Below are 23,649 nucleotides of genomic sequence, written 5' to 3'. Positions count from 1 at the left end.
TCCCTAGAATCTTCCAGAGGCATTTCGTTTCTGTGGTCTGTGTTCTTCTATCCCCTGTCAAAACTAACGTCTCTGAATCTCTAACCCTCAGTGCCGTGGAAAGATTCCCCAGGGCCAGTTCTGTAAGCCCGGTGACCAGAAGGACGTGTGCTGTGGGTACATGGGGTGTTACAACGTCAGGGGACACGGCTGTAACCCAGACAAGGAAGTCTGCATCTGTCGTCCAAAGAACCGCTATCCCTTCTAGTGTCTCTGGCTGCTGACATGGGATCAACAACCCTCTTCAACTCTCCAAATCCTTAGAACTGCTTCATCACTAGTCCTGTATTATTTTAAAGGATTCTACATTTTCATGAATGTGTATGTGAAGCAACAGACAACTGAGGCACAATAACTTACTCCAGATTGAAAGTGCTGTAATGAAGTTTTTTAATAAATGGTGAAGCAGAATTAAAACTGATGTTCGTGTATGTGTTTTAATGATTCTTGAATTTTCAACTACTTTCCTCACTGTATGTTTACAAAGAGTAACTTTTATCAGCTTTTCTATTAAACAAGGCATTTTAGCAAGGGACCACAATCTATTAGGAAGGGGTGATAATGTTGATAGAACTTGAGGCCCTTTCTTTATCAGTTAAGATTTTTTTATATATTTCATATTTTTAAACACATGTACAACAAAAACTTACAACAAGTGAACAGAATATGTGAGAGACTAGCAAAATAACAAAACATGTCAAAAACTAGCCCGGAAACACTGGGCACAGCTTCCATATACTATTGCATTGTAGGTGGCCACAACTCAAAGATAGGACCATTACTTAAAAGTTATAGCCTTCTTACCAAACCTATTTGCAGAGAGGACAGAAGAGATTTGGTAGCTAAAATAGGTTTGGTAACCAGGTGCTAATAAGATTATCCCTAACATATCACAATGAGCCCCTCAGCCCACAGGTAAGTTGCCACCTGTAGGTTATCCTCAGGCTCCAGTCCCAGTCCTTTCACCTGGACTCTGTCTTCTCTCCCCATCTTCACTAACTTCTGCAAGACTGGAAGGAACGTGGCAGGGAACTTCAGGCCTTGTGGCTAAAAAAAACACAAAGGACAAAGTTAAAATGTTTACTCTTGACAAAGAGCAAGACTGTGTAAGGTACTAGGATCCAAGCAGAAGTTTAGGCTTTGGCGTACTGTATTTTATATTCACGGGAGCAAAATTTCATAGTCTGAGAAAAAAGCAGGTGTTCACAGAACTACTAAGTATAATATGTTGACGGTGGCGGCAGGTGCAGAAAAAAGAAAGTGGACAATTGATTTGTTAGTGGCAATGAAATGTTTGTGGTATGGAAGTGACTGCAAAAATCGCAAACATAAAAATACAGTGAAAAAAATCAGGAATTACAGTATTTTTGGCATGTTTTAAGTGTTTATATCCACTGGCTTTCTTTTTTGCACTGCCAATTGATACTGCCCTGCCTATGATACTGCCTTGCAGCAAGGAGCTTCCACACTTGCATACACTCCCTTAGATGGAACATCAATATGTCATGTGTAAAGCTGGTGCTGACCTGATCACGGCTTGTGCCCATCATGTGTTCCTCTCTCCTGTTGTGCAGACAGTGGTACAGGTACACCCACTCCTGGTCACTCTGGGGAGACTTCTCCCTTCCTCTGTCCTTATCATCATCAGCAGCAGTGATGCTGTCATCTTCATCTTCCTCTTCATCATCATCATCATCTTCTTCCTCATCATGGTCATCATCATCATCACCATCTTCATCATCCTCCTCATGGTCACCATCATTATCATCATCATCATCATCATCATAGTCATCTTCCTCTTCATCATCATCATCTGTCTCATCTTAGAGAGAGAAAAGCATGAACTTTCAGTGTCTGCACCATTGAATATGCTCCGTACACATACCTTAAAAATAACTATACAGGCTTTAAGATTCTTGTGGTATTTTATCTTATTCACATATATTTATTGAGTATTGGGCAAAAAGTTGCTTATTAACACCTTGTACTCAAAAACATACAACAAGTGTAAACACATTGACAAAATACATGCATAATTACAAGGTGGGTAAAACCAAGATAAATACAAACAAGACAAGTTGGTGATCTATCAATTACGAGAATCTACCCGTACAGTAAATGAAGTTTTGAACTACATCCTTGTGGTATTACAGCCCATGCAATTCAGACGAAATTGCACAAATACAGGACCAACAGCATCGGTGGAAATGATGCTGTTTAGTACCTTGGGTTTCTGCTGGTTGTGAACACAGCGCCATGTAGCCAGGAAACCTCATCTTTATGAAACTGTTCAGGCTGGGAGGGGTGCCTGTTGTAAAAAAAAAGGTTACAGTCATGAAAAGGCTATTCAGGTACAGAGAACAGAGAAGTTGTTTCTAGCTGCAACTCCCAGACTTTTAATAATTAATTTTACAAGACATCTGACATGCACCTGCAGTTACTATAAGGAATCAAACATCACACAAATATGAAAGTAATAAAAGTTGAATTCACAAAAGTTTATGAATAAGGAGGCACCAATTTTAGTAGTGATGCTGGATATGAGCTAAAAACACAGAACATATACTTTATCTACATTCAACAAATTACTAAAAATGTGACTTAAAACATTAAAGGATAAAAACCTTTAGGAGAAGCAAGAGGCTGAGATGTGTCCTTGTAGTAGGGAGGCAGCCTGTTACTCATGAAGTCCTGCAGTAACTCTGGAGCCAGCAAGGGGGCACTGCTACTGCCTACCTGATCAGCCAAGCTGAGTAGCAGCTGCTTTAGATGCGACCTCATGTTCTCATTGTCCTGGAGAGGGTGGGTAGGAAACTTGAACTTTAAGAGGCAAGTAAAGTGCTCCAATGAAAATTTGCATGCATTACAATGTGTATATCATGGATTGCAAAGCTTAACAGTTCCCCATCATCATAGCAAGCTTTCTTGCTCTCTGATCATGACATATCCACTCTGGGCATTTCTATGTACAAAAAACATGCAATATTTGTGCAATATCCTGTAAATCAATTTTTACTCTGTGTATGTTTAGTCATTTTGTTCAACCTTCATGACCACATAGATTTCATAATGAAGCCAACTTTTTTTTCCAAACTTTTTTTTTTACTTGCATGCTCACATCAGTTTTCAGGTTCCCAGAGGATGTCATCCATATACTAGTAATCAAATCAACATGGCCTGTATAGATAAGACGATCAACCTTCATAGTGTTGCACCTAGATTTTTGCTGCTGCACCAAAATTTATCCTGTTGGGAGCACCAATGCTCCTGAATTAAAAGCCAAAAGTTAGTCTGAGAGTCCTGAAAATAATATCTATAGTTTTTTTAGGTACATGTACACATTCAACCTTTCTCCTTAAGACAATTTGGCAGCTGATTTTGGCTCTGATGTCTTCATGAGGGCACTGTGCTTTCTCCCATGTCCTATGTCTATGTCATATTGTGATGTAATTACCATCAAGTATGCAAAGCATTCAGAGCAGACTGCTATAATTGTTACAAATGTACCTGTCCCATAGGAACCCCCACAGTACTGAGTGTTCCGACTGGCAGGCCCCTCCTAAACCCCACATCCCTGTCCATCACAGACTGTACCAGCATGGGGAGGGCAGATGTCAGCAGGTCACCATAGGAGCTGGAAACACCAGAAAAACATGCATGAGCAAGTTAACGGAACGTACTGTGCTTTCGCAAAACCTGTGATGTCTTGTGTATATAGCACTTACACAAATCGTCTTCTTTAGGGCGTATTCACATATCTAAGGATGATATCCCATCTACGAGCTGGAAACACCAGAAAAACATGCATGAGCAAGTTAACGGAACGTACTGTGCTTTCGCAAAACCTGTGATGTCTTGTGTATATATAGCACTTACACAAATCGTCTTCTTTAGGGCGTATTCACATATCTAAGGATGATATCCCATCTAATAGTATATATTTTGAATAATGTGGTGGAAAACAGCAAAATTTTGAATTATCATGAAGCAACCACATCTAAGAAAAACCATGAAAAATCTGGGTTGCAAACATACTAGTACATACATTTTTGTAGAACTTGTGTGTTCCCTAGAACTGCGTAATTCAGCCTTTTTTTACATTATTAGGCTGCAATGTTGTTTTAGTTTTGTGTCAATTTCCAAATAACTATTTATACACATACGTGTATCTCTTGTCAAAATATCATGACTGCTACTCAGTGTCATCATTATATGCAGTTAGTTGTAACAAAATTCACTTCAAATCTAAATGAAAACATTCAACATGAGGAAAACACTAATGTTTCTGTAGATATCAACATAATTTTTATACAGATGTCTTCTTGACAAGACAAATTTGCATGTTGATGAAACAGAAGACCCTTGCTCACTTCCTCTGGTATGTACTGATGGTGACATGTGTGGAGTGTTGTGTCCCTGCTGGAGTGTCCGCCTGGTGAATTGTGCCACGGGGGAAGTACAACATATCTCCTGCCTAGGAGGAAAAATACAACTATTTAAACATTTAAGATTGAGCTTCAACATAGTCAAGTTCCAAAGACACAGTTCAAATAAAGATTTTACACTTTGTATCTGAATGTGAGACTTGAAGTGCATACTGATAATCACTGAAATCAGAACAAGACTGGCAATGAAAACACACATTGCCATGGCCACGATGGTTGCTGTTAGGGTTAATTGTTTGCATGGCACTGCCATGATTTCATGATTTTGAGGAAGCCTTGGTAGCTGCCTGATACAAACATGTAGGTCTAGAACGATACACTGCTATTCTCCCCTGAGTGTATAGTGAACGAGCCCCAGGGTCACAGAAAGTAGGGCATCCGGGGCAGACAGGTTTTCCCAAGGGTTTCCAGGAATGTGGGAATTAATGTGTGTCAGCAATTGCAAACAGAGCTGGGAGACATTCCTGTGGACATTCCATGCCTGTGGACAAAATTCCCGTACAATTCCTAAAATTCTTGCAAATTGCACACAATACTGTACCATTAGGCTCCTCCCTGAGATGTCACCAAAAATACTTTATACTTAAAAGCTAGAGTAACAGAGAAATTTTACCTCTAAGACAAAATCATGTATTGGCTGGCCAATACTGTCCTGCTCCAGATCTCTGCTGTAGTCCCTAGGAAGATCAACAGGGGGCGTGTATAAGCGCCAGTGTTTCCTCCCCTCCAGCTGCAGGATGAACACCTGTGGAAATGATACGTCAACAATTTTGTGTGCCTGCTTTATTTTATCACATTCACCTGTAAGGTTATATTTTTGATGCAAATTTGGTTAACCAGAGCTCAAAATACCTCCTGCATATGCAGGTTAGTGCAGGAAAAATTGGAGCTGTGCAGGTACATGTATTTCTGATGTCTACCTGCACCTAACCTGCACTGGTCCATGTTCTGGTCCACCTGCTATAAAATTGCAACATGATGTACATGTAACCCAACAACAATATGTTTTCCTTCAGTAAACATAACTATATAAGATTGTGTTGTGGACTGATTAGAACCAAGCAACATCAACCACACACAGGTACATGTACCAATAACACTGGAAGGGTCAAAAGATATTAATAATGATTCATTCATGTGTGACCACAGTCTGTACTTACCTCCACATCATCATAGTGTGGTGCTAACCCTTGTGAGCCCGGGGGTGTCATGTACACGTTGGCTCCCACCAGGCAGCCAAACAGACACTCCAACAGACTGCACAACTGCCACAATTTGTCCTGTCAAAGGGAAAACAATAGGTATCTACAGTCAGACCTTTAGAGTCACCATTATAAGCCTTGCCTGGAATCCGGCTACAGTAGGCTTATATCCAGTCATGAGGTAATGAGCATTGGAAGCAGATAGACATGTTTCTAAACAAGACTGGACTTCAGGCTAACCATAGGCTGTAACCATTAAGTGTCTCTAGCATGGAAAAATGAATCCTTCACAACTTTTCTATGTTGGATATTAAGATAGCACAGATAGAACATTGTAAACTGCATAGTGGTGACTTTTGTTCCATGTCCATAAAATATACTGATATGTAGTAGAAGTATGTACATTGTATCCTAATTAATTTATCATGTTACTTCAAATACTGTAATTATAAGCACAGGTACCTGAAACCTCTGTGGTTGGTGGAACTGTAGGGTGGCCCTAGACTGGTCAAACAGTTTGTCAATCTGTGTGGAACAAATAAGACCAATTATTATCAACAAGCAGCAAATACCGGTATCTACTAATGAACAATATAATATTAGGAGTCAGTAGTAGTTATTGTATTTGGCTATCCACTCATCAGTTCTGATATCTAGATCAAAATTCACTGTTCTTCTGTATCATGTTAGCACAAACTTAATGTAGTACTTTGGAAAATGATAAACAAGTTATGATACTAGAACCATACCTAGCAAAGTAACATCCTTAACAGACTTGACAATTGTACTTACCTGTTTACAGGTGGCTCTTCCTGTTCCATTCAGCGACTCCCTCCTGCCATTGACATATCTGCACACATTCACATCCCTGATGTACTCAATCTCCTGCTTCTTCAACAGTCTCTTCAATATGTCTCTAGAGAATAGTGCCTTATATTCCTCTGTCAATGCTGTGTCATTCCTTTTACCAATCAATGGTTTCTTCTCCCAGTAGTCAGCAAAGAATTGCTCATAATATGACACTGGTGAAATGATGCTTTTGAAAAGTTTTTGTGGTGAGCTTAGGTCAAATCTAGCAGTGACACCACTACCTGAAACTGTCTTTAGTCCACCTTTTTCAACTATCTTCTTTGTTTTTAGACGTTTAGCAGAGGTTGGTTCCTCTTTGCTTTGAGACAAAGGCCTCTTTTCCGGACTGGTTTTCTGTTTTGTGTGTTGTGCTGGGTCCATAAAGCTAGATTTTTCTACAAGAGGTTGTCCTTTTTCCTTGAGATGTTTTGCTTTTCTCTTGGCTTTCTGGGGAGATTTGATCGTCTCACTTGTCTCTGATGGGGAAGGTTGTTTCAACTTTGGAAGTTGCTTCTCTTTCTTCTTTTTCTTGTTTTGGTTCACCATGTCTCTGTGGTTTTTGTCTCCACTTACAAATATTTGGGTTGTTTCCTGTCCAACTTTCGAGTCTTGTTCTGGGAAGCTCTTCGTGTCTGTGGATGTTCCAAGTGTGAGAGACTCATTTATCAGGTTCCAAAGTTTCTTTTTCTCGCGGCTCTTTCTTCTGTTTTCCCTCCTTTTCTGTCTCTTCTTCTGGATGTGTGATGGTTTCATGCTCGCGAGGGTCGCTCCATGTTTCACCTGAGAAACATGATTGGAGGAGACAGTGCAGTGGTCTTATAGCAACCAGTATTTTTTATCAAAAAATCCCAACAAGCACACCAACATATTCTCAAAATCCCTTACTTGAGAATGAGAGGGAACATGTCACAACTACTAGTAGGCTATATAACATGCAAGTGCTGTAGGGCTTCTCTTGCTTGCAGTATTATTATACTGTATTATATTTCCAAATGGCTTAAAATACAATGTGCCATGGCTGTTGTATAGGCTACATTGTACATACTACATGTGCACAGGCCTCTGTCTTAGTGCACGTATGCTGACCGACCATATGTATTGTCCACTCCAATAAACCCACGTTTTGCCACCGCCCCCCTCCCCTCCCGAACTTTCTTCTTTTTAATCACAACCAAACGAACTTTGGCCTGAAACCTGATGTTAATGCACCGCATACTGTATCACAAATCTATATGAAACACACACTTACCGTTGTTAAGGTAGATTATAACTTTGAATGCGATCGAAGTTTTCACATTTTCTCCATTTTCAGCTTCCGCAACTTCCAGTGACCCCTGACACGCACATGTGGTAAGGGCGACAGAACATGCAAAATACAAAAATATACAGCTAAATTTAAAATAATGGGGACACTCAACTTGAATTTCCTACAATAAAATATGGTTTAATATATAGCAAACTTCTCTGCCAGTTTTATAACTTTTGTAACTTCCAAACTTCATTTGTATGGTTATAATCTGAAATGACACACCATTTCCTGCCTTCTTACTTGCATGCACTGCTCACCGACGCCACAATGCGACTTTTAAATGAAGTTCAGTTTATATTTGCCCATATTGTGAGCTCAAACCTGAACGCTCGAAACCCTTTCGTCATTTGTCACTACCACGAAAACCTGTCGTGGAAGAATTTTTGCATGGTGTGTGCACCGTTAGAGCACAAAATATTAATATATATCGTCTTTTAAGACACGCCCAGACTAAGGAAATACTGAATATCAGCACTGTCCATTGTGCTGAACAGCTATCATCTGTTTCAGGAATTGCTTTTATTCAGTGCACGCCAACTTAGCTGTCTCCGATATGTGCATAGCAAGAATTTAAATCTGCACCCCATCCAAAACAATAAGGCAGATAGTAAAGACCTCATAAGAATTATAATGCATGGATTATTGAAGGCAAAGTCTGATCTTTAGCTGGAAAGCATTTTATTCAATATTTGTCATTGAATATTAAACTAAATAATTTTCTTCATATAACATTCAATATCAGCATATCTGTCAAATGACTAGAAGCCAATTGATTCTTACAAATTAGTGTGAAGTATACTACCAACACCTTAGGTTCAAGCTGTAGCAATCAACCATTTTGAATTAATTCTGTGCATAGATACAAAAGTCATATGTAGATTGAAGTCAACACAATTCCTCCACCATCCATAAATGTCAAAGCAAAAACGGTAAAATTAAAGGCTGTATAATACTGCATAAGTTCCAAGTACCAATTGGCACATGCAGTACCATTGGAATGTGATAGATGGCATGGCACATCCTTCTTTTGCATCATCTCTCCTGAATATATAAAGAAATAAAAATTAAATCAAAATATTTACAAGTCAATTCTTTTAGCAACTAGGATCCTCAATTAACTTTTCTTGGAAACATTTTTTTCTTAACACTTGTCGATATAGGTTCATTCTAGAAATTCAGACTAAATTGCAATCTTGTTGAGCAATAAGACCATAAACAGAAATACCTTGCTATGAAAAAAATCAAAATAAATTATCTTCTTCTATAGAATAACAAGCTCTAATGAACAAGGTATCAACCTCGTCCTCTAATAACTGATGCAAGAAGGTTTGAACTTTTTAACCTCGCTCCTATAGCTTTTATGACAGTTCTTAATTGTTCCTACAATGCTTGTAGCCACTGCATCGTGCTATATGAAGTATAAACAAGGGCTTGAAGTTAGCTCAGTCTCTTTGGTCTTTCTTTTATGGGTTACAAAAATAACTGACTGTTATGCAGCCATAGCAACAGCCTTACCTTCTATATTAACATATACTTCTCTGGATTAAGTCATCTTCAATGCTGGCATTGTCATGTCAACAATACACAACTGTGTCACTGTTACTTATTAATAAACATCTCTGTCTTGTTGACAAACTCTTGTGCCAAGTTTGCATTGTCCAGTAGACCATATGTCCATATTGCATATTCAAAATCTACTAACATTCTCTACTGACCACAGTCTATAGGCACTAGACAGAAAAACTTCAGTATTGCCAAGTGCAGGTTTCATCAATACAAAATCAATGCCAGAGTTAATTTTAAAGATGACAATGATGTGCTATGTTTCCATACGTAACTACAAACAAAATGGATTGCACAGAAATGCTTAACAAAGTGACAGTATGACATCTATAAAAAAAAACTTTAACCAATGTGTCAGAAAACAAAATAATTATAATAAAAAGGCAAGTTTAATGGCTGAATGAGCATGCTGACCTTCCATGATAGTTAGTCATTTGCAATGAGCATCATTTCATTCTTTAACAAAGAACACCATTATTAACTGCAAGCTTTCTTAATTGAATTATTATACAATGTACTGCACATCATTCTTTCAAACACAATCTGACAACATGTTATGGCACAATTAAAAAGTATAAAGTTACTGGAATGCAGGCATCTGTAAACTAAGGCAATGTAGGGAAACTACACCAGTCGAAGGGCCAACCGTCAAATATTCGATTCCACTTCCAGGGTTTTCTAAAACCCAGCAGACTGACACTACAAACTGTTTTTCTCATCTCAGAACCCCCCCCCCTTTTCTTTTTGGGATTGCATTGAAATGTGCAAGATCTATACTGCCACAATTCAAATTCTCATAATCCATAGTTTATTGCTTTTGCCTCAGTAAGCCAGCATCTCATCATCACTGGGTTCCTCGTCACTTGGTTCATCGTGAAACTCCTTCACTACGAAGTCTTTAGGGATGGTGCCTCGTTCTCTCTCAGCGCTGACTTTCCTCCCTCTGTCCCTGTCTGACTCTGGGAGGCCAGACCTGATGTGATCTTGGTCCTCTTCATCATCATATATCTGTTAGTAGAAGAGTACAGAGTTAAATGTAGTAGTATCAATTTTCTGTAGCCACCTTAGAAGCTACACAATCATGTACAATGTACTTGCATCCATGTCAAGGGCTCTTTACCTGCTCCCTTAGAGGTTAAAAACGTTGTGGGGAAAGGCTTTTGTATAGTACACAACAGACGTAATTCCAATCTTCGCGGCCATTTTAAAAAGTGGTCCCGCGAGAGTACAGCGCTACAACACGATCCGATATTTCTGACATCTGGGAAGAATGTAATCTTTGGCTTCCATGTGACTTTTCCCTGCTGGCTCCCAGTCAGATTCTACGACTTTAAACCTCTTATTCACCCACCATCCATGTGCTGTCAACTTGCTCTGAACAAACTCACACACTTGGAGACCCAAAGAAATACTTCCATACCCAGAGGTAACAAGTGGAAAATGTGTGTCCCTTACCCTGAGCACCCCAACATGGTGGTCCAGGTTGTCTGTGGTGAATGGGTCTTCTGCCTCTATGACGTCATCTGCTCTTATGGACAGCTGTCAGAAACATGTTGAGGACAAATTCATAATTCTAAAATACTGGTATTTCAAAAACATTTCACTCAGGTTCACATGTAATCACCAAAGGTATGATCAGAAAATGTAACAATTTGACACATAATTTCTACACTAGTACTTACATACTATAATCAAGGGCACTGGTGTTTGCAGTATTTCAGAATCTACATGGAATGCTCATTTGATGTCAGAATTCGATTTGCATCTAGTACATCTTGTCAGGATAGTGTGTCTTAATGTTCTTGATAATCTCAGTATTTTCTGCAGTAACTTACACGTTCATACTTACATTGTACTGTATCATTACATAGCCTCCCTGATGTACTTAAACACTGTGCTCTTACCTTTGCAGGAGGTTTTGAGGTGTGCTTCCTCTTGGCTTCTTTCCGACCGAATGACACTGAGTTACTGTGTGAAGAAGTTGGGCAAGAACCGACACATCATAATATTGACTTCTGCAACCCTAATAGCAGGGCCCAACTTTTTATTATACATTTGTAATGGCAAATAGTTTCTTCACTTCAATTTAATATGTACTGGCAAGAAGTTTTTACATTGTACATAGTCATGAGATAGGAGGGACAGCATGATGAAATTCATTATGGATGAAATAAGAAAGATAAAAAGCAAGTACAGACGGTATATTATAACCTCCATTTGCTTCTTTTCACAACAATGCAAATCTGTGTCAAATATTCTAATGCCATGGACAGCATTTTTCAGAAATGTTCAGTTTAAACAAATGTGTCCACGTTCAAGGTTCAAACAAATATCATGAAGCATCAGAGCTTCAATCTACATTCCAATTTTTTCCTTCAACAATTCATCAAATTACTCAAACCCCAACAGTACAAGCTGTAGCCTTGTGACATGGAAAAATGTAACATTGACCTTGTTGTTTCCAACTTATCTGAGTACATGGTTTACTTGGTTTAGTACATTGTATGTTTAGAATGAAATGCAACTATAATGGGGAAAGAAAGTTGAATTATGAGGATTTTTAAATTTTATCACTCAAGGCATGCTTCCCTCCTTTCTCATGACATCATACAGTATATAATTTTTTAAAAAATATGTATTTTATGTTGAAATTGGTTTTGTTTGTTGTACAAGTCCACTTGTTTCTTGATGTTGACACCATGCGCTGAAGAAGAGTCCATTCCCATGCAAGGTCCAGTTGTTGTTAAGAAAATGTGAACACAGTCACTCATTTAATTTCCTATCTATTCAATATCATGCTTTAGCTCTTTACAGTGACTTGCATTCAAGACAGCAGTCTATGTGTCAAGCAGCATTTATTTGGCAAACAACAAGAAGGCACAGGGGAAAATACTTATTCATAATAATTATGATGGATACAGAACATGCTATGGACAGGCTCATAATTCAATTTTTATACAGACACTATAGCATATATATGTGTATTTTACTTGTTTGTAAAACACCTAACGTAAAGTCTCAGAGAGATTTAAAAAGTCTTTCTTCTATGGTACAATACTAAACCATTGCTTAGCTAACATATTAAATTTTTGCACAGGATAGGTTGTGCTAATAGCTATAGTAATCATTAAGTATATTGCTTTCGTTCAAATTTTGATAAAAGATTTTTATAGCTATATAACATATATCTCTACAGGTGCAGCTTTTTACTGATACACACAACTTTCGACAATGACAAAACTGCTATTTGATAATGATCATACTAATAATGCCTACAGGTGCACATACACTGTTAGTTAACATTTCCAACTGACATCTGAATAAAATACATTTAGGGATACAACTGCAGCATAACAATTCAAGGCAGCACCTAACGTCATAATGCTCACCCAGAAGTCACAAATAATCTTCTAATACTGTAGTATGTAAGGGTGACATGGAACATAATTAAATGTTGTGAGTTACTTTATCAATCATTCTTCAGTGAAACTCATACATGTATAAAAGCAACCCTGTGAAGATCCTGTCATTTACACATTTTCATGATGTTCTTTAGAATCAATAACTAATTAAGAGTGAGTCAATTACTTAATGACAAGCACTGGTAATTACAAGTAACAAGGACATTATACAGTACAATGTCCTTGCATGTAACTACGCCACATTTGGGGAAACCATGCTTTTCATCACTCAAACTCTGATTGTCTGCATATCTGACCCGATCACATTCAGTAGAATTGCAAACCATTCCATTTTTACACGTTAGGCCATGTTGATTTGATTATATGGATGACATCCTCCGGGAGCCCCAAAACTGATGCGTGCGTGCGAATAAAAAAAAAGTTTTGCAAAAAAAAAGAAGTTCTTTTCATTATGAAATCTACGTGGTCATGAGGGTTGAGCAAATGGCACAGAATATGGTTTGGCGAATAATCTAGTCTTCAAGTTCATTTCTTTACAATTTTGTCTTTTTTCGTTTGATTTTGGCATTCTACGACATTGGCCAAAAATTCATGCGCGCGCGGATGTCATCCATATAATCAAATCAACATGGCCTTATACTACAACACACACAGCAACATTTATTGATTTTTGACACTACATTCAATAAATGTTTTGTAAGACATAACTAACATTTCAAACAGAGGTGGAGACAAGATGAAACCAAAAACATGCAAGCAAACTGAAAGAAAGGCATGTGTAAAGGAAACAGAATACTCAAAGGGGTTTGTTTTACCACAGTTTGTTCAGAAAAGTCAGGAAAGAGGGAGAGGCCGCAACAGGTCCTATGTCGGCCTAAATAGAACAGAGGAAGGAAGGGTATAAGTGGGATATAAAGATAGAAAACTTAAAGAGAAAAACTAAGTTTTCAAAATAAATACTAATGCGACAAAACATTCTTTGGCATTGTCACTTTCCTTGGAAATACTTCAAGTTCATCTTGGTCATCATCTGTTTTGATCTGAATTAGATTTATTAGATTTATCACTCAAATCAAATAACCTGGCAATATGAAATATGCATCTTGATCATTGCCTTTCATAATAAAAAAAATAAGGCTGAAAAGAAGAGACCACAAAATTGGATATTCATTATCAACATTTAATTACTGGCATGCAGATTCGTACAGAATTTAACAATGATTACAGACTTTTTTCAGACAACAAATCTTACATCCTGATACATATTAATTTTAAGGAATTTCAACATTTCTGGAAAGGTTAACGATTTTCAGAAAGCTGGAAGAAGATCTACTGTATGATAATTGTTGGAAACATTTTGGTGACTACATCGCAAAATTTGAAAATGTCTGAATTTCTTAAAGAATTTAAAGCCTCATCAACTATGTATAGCTGCTCTTAAAACTTTGGGGGACAACTTTGTTCAACAACAGCATATTGCAAAATTTAAATTAACTGAAATCACATTTTGAATAACGCTATATGCCAGCGAACATTTATATGCAGAAATTACTTACAGCAAAATATACTCTCCTAACTCTATGTACAATAAATCTACAAAACCAACACCATACTTTCAATCATGACACTGAAATGTACCCATTTGGACTCCGCCTACGAATAATCATCCTTGACAAAAACATCAAAAAACACATAAGAGAATTTTTGAAAGTGATTGTCGGTAGAATTTATATCAGCAAGTTATTAGCAGGTAATATGTCTACATAATCACAATATGATATGCATTATTCAACACGAAAATACAATAGAATAGCATGAAGTTACAGATTCAAAATCTCAGACCAACTAATATGTCGTGAAGAAAAGGAGGGAAGCATGTTGTCTACTTGAGTATTGAATCTCATTTTAGGATGTTCTTTTCAAGTCTCCTACATACATGTATTTAACGGTTACCCTTTTGCTACAGACTACGTTTTCATTCCAACTAGTTCCCCTTAGTAAACTTAACCTTGACAAAATGTCTTGCACTAAAGTTAGAAACAACTTGTCCTTGTACAATTGCAAGGAAAATTTCAATCCAATGGCAAGCACTAAATAGTTTTGTAATGTCATAGATGTTAGTTGAAAATCGGTCTTACAATTGTCAAACTTCTTTGTAAATTCTGCTGAAGCTTTGGTATAGTTGAGAGCTGTTTGTCTTACTACATTTGTGTCTTTATCATTTCCATAGCAAAAACCAAGCCTTTACATTGGAAAAACTGGAAAATAGCGTCAGCAAAACGACCCTAAAAACTGCTTTTGCGTGCTGTTGTTACTGCTTCTGCTCTGCTTTCATTGAAGTAAATCATAAGACAAATATGACTGCAATGATTTTAGAAGAAATGCAAGTAGTGCTGACAACATTTTGTGACAAAGACAGGCCTGAATATACCCAAACCATGTGTAGAGGGAAGTTTTTCATATTGCATAATGCACTTAAATTTGTATCCCCTTCAAACTTCAAATCAGTGGGCCACTGTTAAAACTAATACAACCCATGCTAGATTCTAGATTGCTTTTTTTGTTGAGTTTATCCAATCAAAGATCTCATTTCTCTTCATTTCAATTTAAACTTTTTTTGGAGCCAAAGATGGGTATGAAACGACCAGTGAGTGTACAATATCACCAACCAGAGCAATGTACTGTAGGCACTTTGTCGTGGAGACTGTCAGTTGTTCTACTTACAACGTGTGGTAGTTTGGAGAAGAGCGGGACTTCCAAAACTTGCAGCCGAAGAAGATGAGAGCTATCAGGCCGCCGCAGAGGACGATACCCCCAATGAAGCTCGCGGCGTCAAAACCTCCTTTCTGTGGGCTTTTTGTTGGGCCTTCTGTCGGCTGGGCAGTCGTTTTTGAACCTGGCTTCGTGGTCGGTTTTGCCGTGCTAGGGTTGGCTGTAGTGTTGGCTGGAAGATAAAATACACTGTATAAACACTGCTACATGAGGCTAAGCACACGCATCATGATCATGTATGGCACCTATCAATATCAACCCTGAGGAGGGTACAGGCAGATAGTTGTTGATGACATGGAAGCTACATGTAGTACATGAAAACCCAGAGTAGTCGTCAGGAGAAACCCTTTTTAATCTGAATACAGTTGTCCTTGATAACAAGGATGAACTGAACTGAACTGAAGTTGTCCTTAGCCTTGCTGGTCTTGATCATAGGGTGTCAAATTCTACTGCCTGCCTTTACTCTCCCCAGTTTGATTCACATGTACACTCAAGAAATAGCAAACAAACTTTTCATATGATGGGGTGAGTGGCAGTGTGGCCCTAACTGCTGCTAGAGTTTTTATCTGTTGTAATATTTCTTTATCTGTGTTTTATAAAATAGTTCCAAAAACATTTGTTAACCCATACTAGATTAAAACATGGATACATGCAAGACATAACCAACATCACATGTAAACTGAACAGTTAAACACAGTGGCAAGTTTCCAACACAATAAGACTAAGAGAACAATAACGAAAAAACAACTTTGAAATAAAGAGTTTGAAATAAAAGACCTTTAACTTTGTTGGCAACTAGGAAAGACGTGTACCAAGAAATATCATGCGAAACTTTAGTATCAGCATTATAAACATTGACAGGAATGACTGCCTTTAAAAACAAGTCAGAGTTAATTTAATGCTTGAAACACCAAGACTAGTGGTAAATTATAGAACATCAATTTGGCAACAGATTCTACATGTATTTGTTGATCTTTACCACATTGTAGAGCAGCTGAATCTGGATGGAAACAATTTAGACACAAAGAAAAGACAAAGGAACACTGAAGACCCTTGTCCCAGCAGTAACTGTTAGTAAGTTTGATGCTGCTGCTACAAGTAGCTTGGAAAGTAAAACAGTTACAGTAAAAATTCAGTTACTTCTTGTTCATATTGTATACCTTGCTTTAGCCCTTGCTTGCCAGGCCCTAGATGTAAAAACCAAAATACAGAACATCCTATTCAATTTTTCAATTGACATTTGACCAAATCATTCTTACTTCTCATCTCTCATGAGTACAAGTACAGGTACATACAAAACATCCTCTGGTAGATCTGTTGATTTCTTGAAATTAAAAGATATGAGATTCATGCATAACAGACACTTTGGCTACATATACATGTACATATTTATACATGGCACACGTGTACATGCACAAGTGACGATGGGAGATTTGTCTTCGACATTCTGCACTTAAGTGTATTGAGAACAATATCAATCATTGTCATAGTACACATTGAAAAAAAGAGATCTTGTGTTGGATGCCACTTAGCCTGACTAAACCACACTCCACGAAGGTTGCTGCCCCCCAATCATTAACCTCCAGCAAAGAGAGCTTGTTGTGTAATACAGGCTAGATATGCCACCTAGACATGCTCACACACCCAATGCCCACCCCACATACAGCATCTATCAACCACCCCCCTCTGGATTTCCATTGAGAAGTGCCACAACAACAGACAAGGAGGTGCCATTACCTGGAGTAGAGGGAGGCAGGGTGGTCGGCCCTGTTGTACCATTGGGGGTTGTTGGAGCTACACAGAGAGCAAACCATCACCAAGCATTACACACCACAGTATAGTTAGAGGCTAATCAATTGTCTGGCCCACTGACATTAGGTAGATATACAATGTACGACATATGGGCTAACCGAAAATTGGCAAATGTTGTTACTGTTATCATATATCTCTCTGCAGGCCATATATATATATTATATACATGTATCCATAAATTTATCATTGTAGAGCTTCCATTCCTTGTTTGTCAATTTCTTGTGGTTATTCTGGCATTTGCAATATATATTGCCACTGTATTGCATGACAGAAATGTTTCTTCTCTACTTTACAAAGCCAAGTACAATTAGTCAATACAATATTCAAGGCCAGTTCTTGCAGCATACTACCTTATGTCAGTGAGCCTTGCTGTTAGTTATATGGGAAGACAATACATATGCATGCAGACATTGTACATAACAAGACTTTATAACATTGAGCAACATGCTTAATACAAAATGTACATGCATTATTCAAGACAGGCAACAGGACAGAACAATCATGAACAATATGCTATCTATTCCACAGACTAGACTTGCAACAGTAACTCAAATCACTGCTGACATACACATGCAACAATACAATATACAGGGCTCAAAATACATGTACTAGGTGCACGTGCATCTTTAGTTAGTGCACCCATATTTTGAGTCGTGCACCCAAATACAATGTACTTTCCCAGGTTTATGTCAATAAAGTGTAAAAATGTTAAATGTACTGTAGTGTAGCATACCTTTATAGATATTATAGTATAATAGATATTCTTAACATCCAAGTGTCAGAAAAATGATAAAATCATTGTTAATTGTACTTTTCTTTAGAAATGAAAAATAATTAGTTTTTTTATGACATTCTACTTTTTTCATATGGTGCACCCAAAAAATTTTTAGGTTGAGTGCACCAATGCACCTATTCCCAAAAATGAATTCCCTTGCCCTAGTATACTGTATGTCAAGAAAGAACCCTCTGGTTTCCACTGAGAAGTGTATATAACTGATATTCATAAGTCTTTGTTACCTTGAGTAGTGGGAGCAATAGTTGTGTTTGGAGCAACTGTCACGGCTATGTAAGAGTGAGCCATCACCACATATTACACCACACCAGGAGGAGGGCACATGTCCATGCAAACAGAAGGAAAGAAACAGTTCAGTTAGCATTCAATTAACCCTGGCCTGTTTCCTGGCCCTCTCATTATGTTAACCGGAGGAAAACATATTGTTTATGATCAGTTTCCTTCTCTTCTTCTCCAAACAAATAAGGTCAATGACCTGAACCAGACGTCTGTCACCATGGTAACTAGTGTTGGATTACATCATGTTGCAATTTATAGCAGGAGAGATTTAGACTCCTGTCACCATATATGTGAATGACTAATTTGTGTTTTCAAACAAAAAATCATAGTCAAGACTACACAGTTCTGAGATATTACACTTCCATATCATACTAATTTGTAAAATGTACATTTACATCCATACCTGAACACGCAGTGATATTGACTGGGCTTTCACAAGTCTGGGACTCATTTCCTCGTGTTGCACACTTGAGCACGTCTGTACCTAAAACAAGAAAATCAGAAAATGAAAATATTTTGCCTCTATGAGTATGAACACATGTAACAAATTTAATACATCCATGAGTGGGATACAATTGCACACATCACAAAAATATCATTTGCAAGAAGTTTTTGATGGGCCTGACTAAATATCTATGATCATTAAAGATTTGGTAGATTTCTAATACAATGTATAAAAAATACAATATTTATGTTATTTGTCTTCAAAAATTTCTTAAAATAGATGGTATATAATACACATCCCCAGTGGAAAGATAGTAACTAATATACAAATGTACTATTAAATCATGATCACAATCATGGATCAAGATTATGTCCTAGAAGAAAAAAAAATTCTGACAGTTACATAAAAACCTTTGGCTAATTTATTTGGTTTTGGTAACTATGTTTGATTAAAGCCTTTACTAGTACTATAGTATATAGTAATCATCAACGTCATAGACTTGGAATTCACACAAACACTTAACAGTGTGGGGAGCAACACAAATATTGACACACAGGAACTGTTGGGCAGCTAAAACAGGAACTTACTCACTGCCATATGATCATGTTTGTCTAGATTCAATGTGCAAAACTCAGTAAGGGCTAGTGACACATTTAGGTTCAGGTCTGCATTCAACTTGAAGTCCTGAGGTTTAGGTTAAGTTCTGGACTCGTAAGTCCTAAACCCATGCATATACAAAATTGCGTATTGGCAACCTTGAAATGTTGTTTGGGTAAAACTTGGGTCACATAACATGGAGGCAGATACTTGACAATGCCCGATGGCAAGGTTTTCATCATTTTGCAATCTAGGGAGGGTTTTAGGTGGTTTTGAAAGAAAAGGGGTATGTGACAAGTTTTTTTTTTAATAAGTCCGGAATCGGTTCTTGACTTTTAGGTTTTCTTGGACTTGAATCTAAACATTTTTACAAGTCCGGAGCTGGTCCAGCGAACCAGTTCACAGCAACGGCAGAAATATAAACCACACGAACACACGCCGTTTTACCCTAAGCTTCAGAAAACGAAACGATCGATTGCAGGATTGCAGGATTCAGACTAAGCATGACACGTTTTTAGGCAAGCCAACAATCACATGCTATTTTGAGCACACTGCTCATGTTACATTTGCATTACATGTTTGAGTAACTTGTAAAGCTTTTCTGGCAAGCATACGAGAAAGGCAAAAATTGCCCAACAGCGTACTACCTGATTTCCCTTTTATTTTTTGGAAGGCTTTGGAGTCCCTTTTCTCAAAATTTAAAGATTCGGTAAAGGTTTTATTTTTTTCTATGATAGTGGAATGAATATAAATGTTACAAATTGCCCTACAATTATTCAGGGCAAATTTCACCAAACAGATGGCAACCTTTAGACTGTGTATACTATCCAATAGGGTTCGATAAGAGGTGCTTCCATGCATGAGAACGAGACTTTAGGGACATCTGAATTTACAGGCAAAGTCAATAGCTCCTAGATAAAGCAATAAACTGGTAATTGCTGCCACAGACAGAAAAAGTGTTTCGATCAACCATTTCAGGTTGACAAATTGTAAAAACCGATCCTGACAAATAAAATCTAGAAATTGATACTGGGATTCATCTAATTTCTAAATCTAATATTACTCGTTCATTTTCCTTCTCCATTTGTAATGCATACATTTATGCCAGAATTTTCGAGTCTTCATGCATGTGACTTCTTTGCCAACTGGAACTGGTATCATTTGAAACTTCCATTTTATCTTAATGACCTTCAGTGCACATTAGTTATTAGGATTTAGGAGGAATTTCCACCTCAGTGACATATCAGATAGCAGCACCTAATACTTTGAACTTCAGTGATTACTAAAGTGTGAAATCACTCTTGCAAACCCAACCCCATGAGAGAGGGGATTTTATCCATCCACAAGATGAATCCATCTTCTTGAGAGGCAGATAAGGGAGGCAAAGAGGGGGTATTTATGACACTGACCTCTACAGATGGGGGTCAGTGATAAATAGAGCTCACCAGAGCTCGGGCAAAGGGCCAGGACCAACACAAGATTGGAACAGGCAATACATTTGCCGGGACCACCTCAAAACTTGTAACACTCCCTACGGCTACATGTCCTTTAGTACATAGTTACTGTAATACATTTAGGTCCTGCTTGTGGCTTATTTGCTTTCTTGCACTTACACCAGCGGACACAGGTATCCAATTTATAGGGGTACCTAGGAGATAATCAATCCTTGTCTACCATATGTTAGCTTGTGGAATATCTACAGTAGTGCCCATCACGTTTATAACTAAGTAATAGCACACGAAAATGTTGAGTTGCTAGGAATGGCCATCCTTACTTAAGAACGGGTCAAATACTACAATACAATTTGTCTGGTTAAAATTTAACAAGGATACTGGTGTGCCAAAACAAAGACCTGTGTGTTGAAGTGTACACATTTCCTTTGTCGGATACATTTCTGTGTGTTCTGTGAGTGAGAACAGCTGATGCAATGAATGATTAACTTGACACAAAATGCTACCAATTAACATTTTGCTGTTCAACAACATTTGCATCAAATATTTTAAGTCAGCTATTGATATGCATATACCATCAAACTTTCTCTATCATTAAGGGTTTAAATGCTTCAAAATACAAAAAGCTGTTTTTATATATATGTGTTTAAAATTGACTCCATATTTTTAAGCAGATACCGGGCACAAAAATATTATTTTCTCAGACACCATGTACATGTAGGCCCCAGGCTAATAAAAAACTATCCATCATTGAAATGTGAATATTCGGGAGACATTTATTAAATAATAAAATCAAATTAATTTTTGCAATTTGTGACATGGCTGCATTGGCTCTTCTGTTATATTTTGGTTGTATAGTCTTTCTCTAACTCTAAGTTCCTTAGAATCCTTCAAAACACTTCAGCAACGTCACGTGTACTGTACCAAGCAATTATGCAACGTATCAACAGTCATATAATTTTATGGCACTGACGTAATTATGGATACCTACCAGCTGTGTTCTCTGTTGTGCAGTTCACCCAGCTACAGTTGTTTGTCTGACAGGTGTTACAGTCAGTATAGGTGTTACATGTTTCTGGGGGGAAAAGACAGACAAGAAACCGAATGACAACAAGACCAGGCAAAAACAGGTGCATGTAAATTATCCTCAAGTGAGGCTTGAAGTCGAATGGAACACGTAGGCAGTCTTTTACAAAAACATGACACATGTAGATTCATATCAGCAACAAATACTACGTTTGTTACAAAATCATGCGGGGTATTCCAAATTAATTAGTAAAACAGGCAAAGAAAAATACTGAATGTTTCTCTTCTTGAATGCGAAATATAGCAGTCAACATAAAAATTTTCTTGTACGCAAACACTCCTTCCCGGTCAGACTTGTTTCGGCACCTTGTTCGAAAAAAAAAGAAACACCCCTGGTCTCCGTTCCGAGCAGATTTCCACGATCTTACCTTGTCCTAGGGCACAAGAAGCGACCAGGAGTACTCCCAGGATCCAGTACATGGCGCTGACGGGGCTGTGGCGGCCGGGAGGAGCAAGTTTTGGGAGAAAAACCGGAGAATTTTGGACTGCCGACACTATCTCGTCATGGGGAAAAAGTTGCAGTCGTGGAGGTGACGTCAGTGCGCATGTGTGAGCCGGGGTCATGTGACAGGATGTAACAGGTGGACCAGTCCAACTATAAAACATTTCTACCCAGGAACATTTTAGATTGTATTACAAACTGTTCAAATAAAATGGATTTAAACAACAGAGAACTACTGTCACAGTTCCAGAAACGCTTACCTCTACAGATAGGAATAGGGGGATACCGTTAGGGATAGAGATAGAGGGATAGGGATAGTGGGATAGGGATAGAGGGATAGGGATAGAGGGATAGGGCCCGTTGGGATAGAGGGGTAGGGGTTGGGATAGAGGGAGAGGGGTAGAGGGATAGGATGGAGGGATAGGATAGGGTATAGGATAGGATAGAGGGATAGGATACGGGGATAGTGTTAGAGGGATAAGGATATATAGGGATAGGAAAGAGGGAGAGAGAGGGATAGGGATAGAGGGATAAGGATAGAGGGATTGTAGATAGAGGGGTATGGATAGAGGGATAGGGATAGAGGGATACGGATAGAGGGATAGGGATAGAGGGATACGGGATAGAGAGTTAGGGATATAGAGGGATAGGGATGGTGGGATAGGGATAGAGGGATAAGGATAGAAGGATAGGGATATAGAGGGATAGGGATAGAGGGATACGGATACAGGAATAGGAATAGAGTGATTAAGGGATAGAGAGACCTGTTATGTCAGTCCTTCCTCAATGTGTGGTAAATCTCGACGAATACCTACTTGCAACTTGTAACGTGATAACTGTTATATACCATGTTTGAACATTTGAAATGCCATATACCATGTATGAAAAATATCTATGTGTAGAGACACAACTCTACGTTACGTAGCCAGCGTGCAGACTAATATGAAGCTGACGCAGCAAGAAAAGTTCCAGATACATATTGCATGCCACGTGTGAGGTTTGAATCTAATATTCTCCTGCGACTTTATATTACATTTATATATTAATGAACCACAACAGACGTAACCATATATTGAACCCAGCAGCACAACGTCATCCTCTTACAATGAAGTTATGAATTTATTATAGAAGATCCAGGAAATT

At 38.1% G+C, this 23,649-nt stretch overlaps 2 protein-coding genes across 4 annotated transcripts; both read right to left on the bottom strand.

The window, feature by feature from the left end:
* Nucleotides 1-329: 329 nt before the first annotated feature.
* On the bottom strand, nucleotides 330-7,817 carry LOC109464582 (bifunctional lysine-specific demethylase and histidyl-hydroxylase MINA-like). The gene is made up of 9 exons (XM_019761589.1): nucleotides 7,785-7,817; nucleotides 6,479-7,315; nucleotides 6,149-6,211; nucleotides 5,645-5,764; nucleotides 5,098-5,229; nucleotides 2,664-2,694; nucleotides 2,264-2,347; nucleotides 1,566-1,852; nucleotides 330-1,086 (listed from the first exon to the last, which is right to left on the bottom strand). Exons 2-9 carry the CDS (start codon nucleotides 7,286-7,288, stop codon nucleotides 922-924), a joined length of 1,692 nt encoding a protein of 563 aa, XP_019617148.1. The 5' UTR covers nucleotides 7,289-7,315; nucleotides 7,785-7,817; the 3' UTR covers nucleotides 330-921.
* Nucleotides 7,818-9,988: 2,171 nt separating this feature from the next.
* On the bottom strand, nucleotides 9,989-22,619 carry LOC109464713. Of its 3 annotated transcripts, XM_019761774.1 has the most exons (9): nucleotides 22,433-22,619; nucleotides 21,970-22,053; nucleotides 18,889-18,969; nucleotides 18,431-18,475; nucleotides 17,339-17,395; nucleotides 15,554-15,773; nucleotides 11,312-11,375; nucleotides 10,863-10,946; nucleotides 9,996-10,415 (listed from the first exon to the last, which is right to left on the bottom strand). In XM_019761774.1, exons 1-9 carry the CDS (start codon nucleotides 22,482-22,484, stop codon nucleotides 10,230-10,232), a joined length of 873 nt encoding a protein of 290 aa, XP_019617333.1. In that variant the 5' UTR covers nucleotides 22,485-22,619; the 3' UTR covers nucleotides 9,996-10,229. The 3 variants fall into 3 exon arrangements, with proteins under 3 accessions (XP_019617335.1, XP_019617334.1, XP_019617333.1); XM_019761775.1 differs by lacking the exon at nucleotides 17,339-17,395 and having other exon boundaries at nucleotides 9,991-10,415; XM_019761776.1 differs by lacking the exons at nucleotides 17,339-17,395; nucleotides 18,431-18,475 and having other exon boundaries at nucleotides 9,989-10,415.
* Between the last annotated feature and the right edge of the window lie 1,030 nt (nucleotides 22,620-23,649).

Source organism: Branchiostoma belcheri, unplaced genomic scaffold (assembly GCF_001625305.1).
Source record: "Branchiostoma belcheri isolate BF01 breed outbred unplaced genomic scaffold, Haploidv18h27 scaffold14, whole genome shotgun sequence".
Classification (NCBI taxonomy): Eukaryota; Metazoa; Chordata; class Leptocardii; order Amphioxiformes; family Branchiostomatidae; genus Branchiostoma; species Branchiostoma belcheri.
Note: the sequence above shows the minus strand (reverse complement) of the source record. Positions and strands in the feature narration are given on the sequence as shown.

Excerpts from the sequence above, each read along its gene's own strand:
- LOC109464582 (XM_019761589.1), bottom strand. The coding sequence starts at position 7,288 with ATGAAACCATCACACATCCAGAAGAAGAGACAGAAAAGGAGGGAAAAC. Across the intron at positions 2,348-2,663 it reads GCCTCTTGCTTCTCCTAAAG|GCACCCCTCCCAGCCTGAAC; the intron begins GTTTTTATCCTT and ends TTTTTACAACAG. Across the intron at positions 1,087-1,565 it reads TGGGCACAAGCCGTGATCAG|CCACAAGGCCTGAAGTTCCC; the intron begins GTCAGCACCAGC and ends TGTTTTTTTTAG.
- LOC109464713 (XM_019761774.1), bottom strand. The coding sequence starts at position 22,484 with ATGTACTGGATCCTGGGAGTACTCCTGGTCGCTTCTTGTGCCCTAGGA. Across the intron at positions 18,970-21,969 it reads CACAACAGAGAACACAGCTG|GTACAGACGTGCTCAAGTGT; the intron begins GTAGGTATCCAT and ends TTCTTGTTTTAG. Across the intron at positions 10,416-10,862 it reads ACCATGTTGGGGTGCTCAGG|ATATATGATGATGAAGAGGA; the intron begins GTAAGGGACACA and ends TTCTACTAACAG.